Source organism: Macadamia integrifolia, unplaced genomic scaffold, assembly GCF_013358625.1.
Source record: "Macadamia integrifolia cultivar HAES 741 unplaced genomic scaffold, SCU_Mint_v3 scaffold_190A, whole genome shotgun sequence".
Classification (NCBI taxonomy): domain Eukaryota; kingdom Viridiplantae; phylum Streptophyta; class Magnoliopsida; order Proteales; family Proteaceae; genus Macadamia; species Macadamia integrifolia.
Window position 1 is genome coordinate 711,341 of NW_024870637.1, and position 12,278 is coordinate 723,618.

The following is a 12,278-nucleotide window of genomic DNA, read 5'->3' on the forward strand; positions in this document are numbered from 1 at the left end:
TTATATCAATGCTCTACAGTCAAGTCCTACCTAGCAGATACATCCACAACTAGTTAGCATGCTTACAATTCATTCACAACTAACCTAACATGTATACAATTCATCTACAACTAACCCTAGCATACATACATATCATTATACATGCATCTAATGTAAATCTAAGGTGAGGGAATCTCACAATCAATTACCTGGGATGACTGGGAACTTGCACTAACAAGCTTGGTGTTCCTCTCTCCTTTGACTTCTTGTTTTTCAAAGTAACCACAAGCAAACCCTCATGTGGTTTTTTCTCTTTCTCTTTGGCTTTGAGTCAATGCATCATCAACACACATTAATCACCTCCTCAAACCCTCATTAATGGAGTAAACAAAACTCCTATTGAGCTACAAAACCCATTCATGGTTTTACTAACAAAAGGGTAAGCTCCTCTCTTCATTCTTCTTTTTCCCTTGGCTTAGAAATAAAATACCATCAATACACCCAACTACCCTTCTAAACCACCATTAATGGAGCGTAAAACAACTCACATGCAACCTTCAAGCTTTTCAATGGTCAACAATTGAGGGAGGAGTTTCACACACAAAATCTACACCATTCACTCTTTAAAACCCTTATTTTCACTTCTACTATGTAAAGCTCAGAATCTACAATTTGGTTCACCCAAATTAGAGTTGAAATGAGGGAGATATGGCCATTTGAAATTAGACTAACCAGAAATCTAGAAATGAAATCTTCGGAGGATGGCTTGATGTACACTGGCGGGAAGCAACGACGAAATCTGGGTCATTCATTTAATCAAAAAGGAACATTTAATATAAGCCCTCGGATCCATGAAATAGATCTTGAATCTTAGCCTTCAGATTAGAATCATGGATTGATGTAAAGTTGACCTGATGATGTCATACTGATGTCATCGATCAAGTTACTTTTTATTGTCAATTTTTCATTGGCTCATTTTCCGTATTTTAAGGGAGCTTGTCTCCCACTTACAAAAATCTAAAACTAACAACAGTCGTTAGATCTAGATCTAAAATCCAGATTAACTTTATAAGCCCCCAAAAGTATCTTATTGGAAAGTTCCATACACATGCGCCATACTAGATCAGCACCCACTTTCTTAAGTCATGCACCAGCCCCTTGGCTTCTTATAATTACAAGAACACATTCCAAAAATTCAACCAAAATTCTAAAAGAACCCCCACTGGCGAAGAGCTACTATTGGTTTTTTGGTTCGGATTTTTGAACCGACTTCACGGAAACACACGTAACTTTTTCATATGATTTTTGATCGAGAAGAAATGAAGTGCATTAGAACCATGACTAGACACTCTACAATTTTTCAGAAGACCTGATCATCTGACTTAGCCATGTAAAAAAACCAAAATGCCCCTAAACATTTCTAATAATGTAACTTCCTTATACATAATCGAAACGCGTGAAATCAGAACAGTTGAAAATATTGGATTTTTATCGTATCGTTACATAGAGAAAACTTCTTTTAAAAAATTCATCTTCAATACTGAAATTACCCTTGGCTGCCATAAATACCGTAACTTCCTCATACGATATCGGAATGCGACAAAATCAAATGTACTGGACTAGATAAATTATAATCTATCTTTTTCATAAACAAATAGTCTTCTAAAAATGTCATTTTCACTATCAAAAATGCCCTCAATCATAAATAACCAATTTTGTCAGTTTTGACCCAGAAACCCGCACCACCTACCATGTATAAATCAAACCACTCCATGCACACAATGTGACTATGTTATTTTATTGGTGACACTCAATGCTACCATGTCATCATTTTCGACCACGACACCCAAACTGCCCACATCATCACTGACACATGGTCGGGTTACCAATAAGGACAATCATACAATAACATTCATGTGTGTATGCTGTACTGTGGTTACTGTATCAGCTAATCCTGACAGGTTTTGGGTTAACAGGTGCTAATTCGGTCATCGGTCCAGTTCTACATGGAACGGGGTGTGACACAAGCTCTTGGTCAAACTTCTAAATTGATGTGAAATTTTTCACTTGCCCTTGATTGCTTCAATGAAACTTCTTTCTATCTTGCCCTTGATCACATGTGAATTGATCAATGGGTAAAATGGTGTCTAGATTGCATTGGATCCTCCCATTTAGCATCTTTTATGTGCATGATCCTATAGCCTACAAATGTGAGAAGATCACATTATGTAGTCATTTTTATCATTGATCTAGAATCAAAATACTTAATTAAAATTGTCATGGATGTATAAAATACGGTCTAATCAAGTATTACTCACTACTTCTGGGAAGTAAACGGTGTGGTTAATGGACTTGCAAAGCATGCAGTTGCCAGGCGATCTTCATCTGTTCGGAGTGGCCCTTCAAGATTCATTGCCAATGATATTGAATGGGTTGTGACCAATAGATCAATATTTTGGTTTGAATGATTATTTGATTTGTCTCTGATTTGCTTTTGAATGTGTTGTCTTGGATTTCTTCTTTACTGATGGCAATGCCGAAGGTGAAGTAAAAAGCTGAGGCATCATATCTGTTTTGGTTTCAGGCCCTCTCCCAGTTGACGGCAATGCTAAAGGTGGAGATGGTGTGTATTACTGTATGATTGATTTTCTGCGCCTGTTGAGCTTTTTTTTTTTTTTTTAAATCCATTGTTGAGCTTTTTTGTTATACCATTCATTATTAATAAATTTCTTTGTTAGCCTTGAGCAAAAAAATAATGAGTTTCAATTTTATTGATTAAAATATGAAATATGGATCTGAAATCATATAAATACCTAAATAAAAAATAAAAAATAAAAAAAAAGAAGAAGAAGAGGGAGAGAACGATGTCTGCCTCCACCCTCTCTGCCCAAATACAATTAGACGTGAAAGACCCAACTGCCCCTAGATACACTAGGTATTTTCACATCCAACCATGTCTAGGCATAAAAAGCACGACCAAATGACATTCACTTGGCCAAATAAAAAATATCAATCATACGGTCATACCTAAACGTAATGACCTAACATATTTCTTTTCATTTTCTTTGCTATTTTCCATGGATCGATCAATGCCCACAATATTTTGCTTTTAAAAAAAGTCAATGCCCACAGTAAGATACCGCATGAGGAATCCTCTCTCTAAGTTGTAAGAAATTACAAATACTCCCCCTTTTTTTATGATGTCATACATAATCATTCAGATTACCGTAATAATTAAAATATTTTAACTCATGTGGGTCACATATCAACAGTTGGATTTTTATAATTTTTTTTTCTTTTTTTCAAGTTCATGGCCCTATATTGGTCATTACATAGTAGACCCATGTAAGGATCAAGTATAGACCCATTGAGGAGTCAACAAGGGCCTAAGCCACATTTCTTAGAAACAAGGAAATTGGTTTGAGCCAAACACTCATGCATTTGAGAGGAGTTAATCAAGTGATCATCCTTAGACAAGTACTCCAATGAGCATTGCAAACTAGGAGTATCAAAAAAGCCCAGTCAACCTGAACTAGCTCTAGCCCGCCCTGAGCCCGAACAGGGCTTAGGCTGAGATTTCAGCCCATAGGGTGGGTTAGGGTTGAGATTTTGAGGCCCAACCCAACTATATTTATTAAGTATATAATCATATAAATATGCTAATAATTATTAACAGGTACTTATAGAAAAAAATCTTTCGTTTTCCATAATCTACACATATAGGAAAACTTTGGTTTTTGAGCTCTACAATGCATCAAGATCAAGCAACCAAGTAATTGATAGTATTGGATTGGACTGGATTGAGTTAAACCCAACCCCATCAAGGTTCATTAGGGTTGGATTGGGCTAAACCCGACAGGGTTGGGCTTGGGTAAAACCTAGTCCAACCCGACCCTTTGACACCCCTACTGCAAACCGCCAAGCCAAGGCCCAAGTATACACCTTTATAAATTGCTTTTTGATCGGTTCAAACTTTCGAAAATTGCCACCGAATGATGGTTGAGATTCACTACTCCAACGATTTTCGTTCCTATGTTTCTATAAATTGTTAGTATCCCAATTGAGCGCATATATATAGTTGCATATTATAATTTAAAACAAAAAACAAAAAAAACAAAAAAAACCAATAAAACATACACATAGTCACATACACGACCGGGCTAGCATGTCCAATAGGGTTGATCCAAAATGCCCACCACCTGACTCAAAAGAATATTTGACCTCATCAAAAATCAAAGAAAAGAAAAAGATAATGACACAACTAGGAAAGAATCTCCACTTATCCTCTTAACCTACGTCATATTGCATACTGTTTTATTTATTTACTTTCTCTTTGCGTGACCATTTCCAATAGCATCGTTTTTTCGCAATTGTTATATGTGGACCCTTACTAACCATGCCATCCAAGTCTAACTCAGTATTAGATTGAGTTGACCATGCCAAACCTGGTTTGTCCAACTTCGGAAAAAAAAAACAATACGATTAATACAATGAAAGAAAACTTGGTCCAAATTATTATCCAGTTGACGTAATAATAAATTTCTTTCAAGATTTTGATTTGAAAATCTATTAATGTAATAATTTGTGAACAAAATTAATCAATTCTTCAATAAAATCTACATTTAAGTTTAAAAAGGAATTGTGCCTAGACATAGGGTGGTAAAAGGATTACCTTACCCCTTTGTTGGATGTTTGTGCGTTTCCTTTGATTAATCGATTCTTTATTGACACAATGGCCACATGACTAAGTAGTAATTCATAAATAAAATAAAGGAAAAAGAACGTTATCTGTCTGCATTCTTCATGCCAAGACACAATTCTTGGTTTCAGAAAGATTGTGATCCTCCCAAAGTCAGGTCTGTGTCTGAACGTTCCTCTTCTCATAAAATGCCCTCGACCCATTACCGCTCGAGTTGGCTGGTTGTGGGTTCGAGTCTTGGCATGTCCACTGTCGCTCATTGGTCCTGCGGAAGAGCTGTTTGCCGTACAGGGGTTTGTCCTAAGAGCTATGATCACTATCATGGAACACCCTTTTTCCTTTATCACAATAAATAAATAAAATAAAAGAACCGAGTTGTGTAGCAATTCTAGGCCATATACAATTTAAGAAACTGGTGAAATTAACTACAAAATTGGATTTTCCCCCCTTCTTACCGGGAGGTGGAAGGGTTAAGTTTCAATGCACCTGAGTTATCCTACTCGGCTGACTCAGCCGGCCAATTATTTCCTCCAACCTATCACCTCATTATTATATTCTAATCTCTGACCAGTTATAAGTTCTAAGCCATCATCGAACTTCAAACTTGATCACCAAGTTTGAATAAGACCAAATTCATCAGCCAAAATTACTTTAAAAAGTTCCCAAACGGTCAATTATATGAAACTTTAGAAGTAGTTGATCTACATAAGCTCCCTGTGTAGCTGTCATCTATACACGGTGGGCCTTTTCGTCACGACACTCTCTTCGTTCAGCTCCCAAGAAACTCCTCTCTCTCTCTCTCTCTCTCTCAGAATTTTCTTCTTTATTTCTTCTTCATTTCTCCTTCTCCTACCTCGTAATCTATAAAATCCAGAGACCCACTTGTTTTTAGTCCTATTAACACAACTCATTCGATTGCACCAATTCAATACTCAAAACATGGGCTTACAGGACTGGTTACCATTGAACCGCTTAAAGAGAGCTGTGAAAAAGGTGAGGTTTCTATTAAACTTGGATATTAATCGATGGAGGATTGCTTCGATTATGGGAAGATCGAGCCAGCGACGATTGAGTTTCAACGATCGGCCGGGTTTGCGGGCGATAAATGATGATACCTACGCAGAAGAAGTGGTTGGCGTTTCACCGAGACCGGCACTTCAAAGGACAATGAGCTCTCCGATGTCATATGATGAAGATATTGATAAGAAGGCTGAGATGTTTATTGAGAATTTCTATAGTCAACTTCGCATGGAAAGACAGGTCTCACTCGATCTCCGATACTGCAGAGCAGATAGCTTGGTAAGCGGTGGATCGGATTCATGATCACAAGAAAGTTCATCTAATGAAAAATGAGTTTTTGTTGAGAGGTGGAGGAGGCCTGTGTTTTTGAAGGGGATCTCCCTGGTAATAAAGGTCATTCTTTAATTCTTTACCTTTTTTTTTTTTTTTTTGGTGGTGATTTTGGGTGAGACCCTCATCAAAAGTTTCATTGTTGTGCTTGTTAGCATCTGGTAGAGAAAAATTTGTGGTACATTGTTTGCAGAAAAGTGGACAAAAGCTCTTACCTCTTTTTGTACTTGCAGTTGTGGAATAAATAAAGAGATTGTGTATATATTAACTGCTCATTCCGTGAGATGATAATTCAATGCTTTGCCTACAATGGAATTCAGCCTCAAATTCTATTTATTTATTTATTTTTGAACTGGATACAAAAAAGATTAAGAACCAAAAAAGGGAAGTGGAGAAGCCAATCTAGGGTGGCTATCCCAAGAGGCAAGGAGTGGAAGAAAACACAAACCCGAGTAGTAAGGATATGAGCAGGCTGAACTATATCATGAGGCAGGTGAAGAACTCGCAACCCAAAAAAAGGAGCAATTAAAACAGAGGTGTCTTGAGTAATTGTTTGGAGCTCAAGGGATGCCGAAGAAAATTCATCATTAACAACATTACCTACATGTAGGCAATCAGAAAAGCATACCAAATGGAGGATGTAATTATCCACAACCAATTGTAAGATAGATCGCAATGCAATGCCTTTTGCAATATCCAAGGGCGACCATGGGATGGGCAAGACAACAGCCACCTTGAAATAAGAATTGAGATCAAATAAAATAGATCTAATCCCAGTTTTGTTAGACTGGAACAAGGGATCTTCTAAGTTGGGAGGATCTGTTGCATATGGTGGGACTGAGTTTGGGCCATTCATGTACACTAACAGAAGACAAATGGGCAACAATTGTGACACCATGCCAGCTCCGAACCAGCATCGATAGGTATATGAAGTGAAAATATTTAATGATGAAGCTTTGGACTAAACCCGCAAGCCTGGCGAGGCTTAATTATCCAAGTCCCTTCCAAAATAGCCAAGCTTGTCTTTTGATTCCATGTAATCATAAACTCCATCCCCTATTGTTCAGGGTTGGAAACATCATTTTTAATCCTATTAAATGATTTTTCATTTTGATTGAACTCCTCTGTCATCATAAAATCCAACCACCCATAGTTGGTTGAAAACACCCTCCTTAAACCAACTAGAAGGAACAATGGCAATGGTGAGTGGATTGTCCTCTCTCATCATAAAATTGTTGTTTTCTAGTTGTCCTTGTTGGCAACCTCGGCCACATGGTGTTGATGATGTGACCAATTTGGGTGTTATGGCAACGTTTGGTCTCTCCGATGAGATAATAGTACTACATAGTGTGTATAGAATGCATGCATTCATCCATGATAGGTGGTGCAGGATTTCAGGTCAAAGCTGGCAAATTTGGCCTATTTATGCTCAGGGGCATTTTCGACAGTAAAAATGATTATTCTGGAAGATGGTTTCTTCATAAAAAATTTATAGTATAATTTATCCTCTCCAATGCATTTGATTGTGTCCAGTTTTGACACCGTATGAAGAATTACGGCATCCACAGTAAAAACTAGCTTATATGACAGTCGAGGGTAGTTTCGGCATTGAAGATGATTTTTCTGGAAAAAATATTTTCTATTAGAAAATACGAAAAAAATCCAATCTTTCCAAGGCATTTGGTTTCATCTCGTTTCGATTCTGTATGAGAAAGTTGCGACATCTGAAAGGTTTATGGGCATTATTGTCTTTTTGGATGGTTGAGTCTAACAATCATGTCATCTAGAAAAGGTGTAGAGCGTTGAGTTGTGGTTCCAGTGCTTTTATTTCATCTCAATCCAAAGTCTTACGAAGAAGTTTTGCGTATTTTCATGAAATCAATCCGAAAATGACCAAAAGCTCTCAGTGATGAGAGGTACTTTTAGCATTTTTTGGTTTGAGGAGAAGGGCTTTTGTGCAATATTAAAGACTTAGGATGCGGGCTTTTATAGCATTAAAATATGAAAGAGAGAAAATGTTGGTAATATGGGTAAGACGGTCTTTTGGAAAAGGAGAGCCAAGATTAAAGATCCCATTTCATGGTAATCTAGTTAATCAAGATTTCCATCGGATCTGTGGCTATTGAATCTAGCCTTAAATGTGAAAGTCGATCCTACGACCATGATTTACTTCACCTTTTTGAAAAATGGGAGACAAGCTTCTGGAATTTCCACTGAAGCAACTAATGAGTAGACAACAAAAAGGAGCTAACGCAAGAGTTGACCTATTGTGTCAGCATGCGTCAGCCCCTATTTTCATGCTGATGTCATCTAATGTTGATCCCACAATTCTCATTTAATGACCATTTTAATGATCCAATGGGCATGATTAAGTCTCTTTTATGATGATAGATCAACGGTTGAGATCTGCGTCGCTTTTCCTTATACCGCCAGCGTATGCCGCACTAATGTACGAAGTTTTCATTTTAAGCTTTTTTATTGCTCCAACTTCAAATGGTTATATCTCTCTAACAATAAGGCCAAATGAGTCCATTCAAGTTGCCATTTTTTTACAAATTTCACCCTCTACCTGTTAGAAGCAACAAATCAGAGTTTTTGGGTTGAGGAAGGTTGTGGATTTTGAGAGTGAAGTTCTCCCCTCTATTGATGGGCATTGAGTGTGCTTGAAGGTTTTACAAGAGTGTTGTTCACTCTGTTGAAAGGCCATAGAAAAGGTTGTTGTGCTCCATTAATGGTGTATGTAGACACCAAATTTTGTCCCCTCCCTTGGTGATAATGAATTATGGGTAATGATGAAACATGTATTCTCTCTTTCGGAAAGAAGTCAAACTTTCAGCACAAGTGCTGAAAGTATAATTGAGTGTAAGATCGGTCAGAAATTCATCCCGATATTGTTAAATGATGCAGGAAGGGTGATCGAAAGTGGTCATCGATACCTTTTGCCAGAATACAACAATCGGGCCTAACGAGATGCTCGATTCCCATATCATTGGAGAGTATTCGAAAATATGATCTCGTTGATACCTGCATGGAAAAAATGGATACCCAGATATGCCATATTACTTATTTAAATTTTGAACCCATTAAACTAAACTAGCCCGAACTAAACCAAACCTACCTGCTTCCCCTCAGTTGATAAGAATCAACTGGAACTACCCAAACTTATGGTTTCCCGGTCTACCAACTAGCCACCTAAGCTATTCCCTTTCACGGAGCCATGAATTGGCTTCCACGGAGATGATAAGGTTTATCATCTCCGTGTAAGCCCTTACACGGAGATGGTAAACCTTATCATCTACGTCTAAGATATCCCACAGATCTCACCCTTTTAGTGTATGCTTCCACGAAGATGATAAAGCTTACCATCTCCTTGTAAGTTTTCTTCACAGAAATCTGGTTTCCACTATAAATAGGGTCACCGAGAAAAGTATTGAAGAAAATCCTGAGAGAGAAATCTCTGTTCCAGAGACCCTACACAAAAGAGAGAGAGAGAGAGAGAGAGAGAGAGAGAGAATGATATAGAAAAAAAAAAAAAAGAATGAAAGTGTTTGGGGGATTTCAGAGCTGATCGTCTAAAGCTCGCTGAAGTTGAAGCCCTAGTACGGAAGCCTTGTCCTAGTTTCAGAAGCTCGCATCATCCATTTCAGGCTAGTACGAAACCTCTGCTTAAACTTTTTTTGGTTGATCTTGATATTTTTATGGCGCAGAAGCCCTGCCCATATTCTCCTAACTGATTCCTATTTTAGGAATATAGTGCAAAAGCGCTACCCATATTCCCACAGTTGATTCTTGTTTTAGGAATATAGCATGGAAGCCTTGCCCATATTCCCATAGCTGATTCTTGCTTTAGGAATATAGCGTGGAAGCCCTGCCCAAATTCCCACAATTGATTGCTATCTCAGGAATACAGCAAGGAAGCGCTGTCCAAATTCCCAAAACTAAAATCCATGTCTACACCATATCACAGAAGTCCTGTTGGATTTCCTGTCCAAATGCTGGAAGTTTTAATTTCTCTAAGAAAGTGGGAAGAAAGTCAAATCTTTTCCCCTGAGTCAAGGAAGATTACTAGAAATTTCATTACTGCTATCAGTTGTTTCATATAAATATTAGATCGTAATTTCATTTACGTGCATGATACATACCCCATCTCTGCATGCATTAGTTTATGTGTTCACCGCATAAAATAACGACATCTTTTTATCATTTCATGTATTAATTTATGCGCTTCAATATGAAATGATAGTCTATTTCATTATTCTATATGTTATCATATGTGCTTCTCACATTAAATAACAATCATAGTCATCGTTTCATGAGACATCGGACATATATGTAGATAAGTTAGCTGCTTTTTTCTATCATTTTATGTAAATTTTATTATTTTTCGTGATTTTAATATAGATGTACATTTCATGTGATACTTTAATAGTTTCATGCAATTGTATATATATATATATGTGTGTGTGTGTGTGTTATATTATTTCATGTGATAAAGCTTCCATGTTGGCTTAGGCCATTAAAATTCTCGAGGGAAAATATTCGAAATCCAAACATCAGGTAGAAAGATGGAAAATTCTGGGCGAGGTGGGTGCCTAACACCTTTTCACACTCGTAACCTGGCACGAACCTCTATCTCTAGAACAGACCAAAATATGAAGTCAAATTCATGGGTTCCATCCTTTCACAGGAATTTTTAACCCAAACTTGAGCTCGATTCCTCGATCGAAATCGAGGAATCGAGCTCCACAATAGGGTTCTAGGCCCAGAATCCTAGATGGTGACTCCAAAAATCATGTTTTCCCCATCCCCCATAGTCACTAGACATGTTTGGAGATAACACCCTACAAGGCAGATAGGTGAGAGGAAATAAGCGGGAAAAAGACAAAAATAAAGGAAATATTCTACATTGAAAATCCCTAAGAAGCGAATGAAGGAGAAAAGGGGGTAGGGTTGGCCCCTCACTCTCTCTCTCCATTCGATACCAAAAAGAATCTATTTTCCCTTACAGTGGCGACTCCACTGGGGACTGTCAAACTTTTTATACCAGAGGCTTACAATGAACGTTAGAATTTTCTTCCCCTCATCATTATTGTATGCAAACATGTTTGTATATTTCTTGCTAACTGTATCATACATCGTGTTCGAAGTGAAATCACTTAACGAGGGTACTCCCTGTCGTGCCCGCACCCTCGGGGAGGTTAGTGCACGATATACTAAGTACTTTGCGATCAACTAATGTCCACTTCCTACACAAGACTGCTCGAAGTGAAATTGGTTGACGAGGATGGTCGTCGATAGTTCAAAACCGTCAAGGGTAGTAGAACGTATCTTGCCATTCTAAGATCAACTAATGGCCACTTTTTGTACTACACTTGTGCACACAATCACTCACGGATACACCTACCCCTATGGTTAGCTGACTAAACCCATGTAATGTCTGGACAATCATTGGCGAAGCCACACCCCTTGATACAGTACCATCTGATATATCAAAGGAACCATATACCCATAATTCACTTTTAGCGATAGGTATATCGGTTCTGTCAAGGGTGGCCTTGTTCTGTCCTATAGCCTTACCCATTGCATTGCATCATATAGGAACTAGACCATTGACCAACTAAAGTACGCCACAAATTGACTAAATAATTGTTTGCAGTTCAAGTTCGAATCCCTCTAGCCTGTTTCATCTGGGATGAGATTTTCCCTGTATATGTTGAAACCTATTATGTTCTTTGACAATTGGGAATTGGGAAATGCAACTATGTTAGTTTTAGTTTATGCAACCATGACTGCGGGGTGATTCCCGCTTCACAACATTATATTAGCATGTTTTCTTGGTGGAAAATAATGTGAATAAAAGATCACACTGAATCAAATTTGTCCATGAATCTAAGAAATAGTGAGAATTCCTGATCTCTCTCAATATCTCTCTCAATTCGAAGATCCAAGATTTGAATTGATGTCATTTCTTTCATATTGAATAAGTAATAAGTAATAAGAATGAGAAGTGTTAAACTTTTTATCATCCTGGCGTCAAGCTATTTTTCCATAGGACCTCCTCCCCTACAGTACGTCACCACAGTAGAGTTAACACCAGTTTGGATGGATTGATGTGGTTCTCTACGCCTAGGACACTAGAATATTAAACCATGAATGAAGGAAAGGCATGGAGAAGTATATTGGTAGTGATTGTGAGGCCCCAATTCTTGACTGGAGGACACAAAGGCTTCTTCCTTCCATCCCTTGGATA

The 12,278-nt window shown here is 37.8% G+C and overlaps 1 protein-coding gene across 1 annotated transcript; it reads left to right on the forward strand.

The window, feature by feature from the left end:
- Positions 1-5,617: 5,617 nt before the first annotated feature.
- On the forward strand, positions 5,618-6,001 carry LOC122071187. Its single transcript, XM_042635503.1, has one exon. It carries the CDS (start codon positions 5,618-5,620, stop codon positions 5,999-6,001), a length of 384 nt encoding a protein of 127 aa, XP_042491437.1.
- The last annotated feature ends 6,277 nt before the right edge of the window (positions 6,002-12,278 follow it).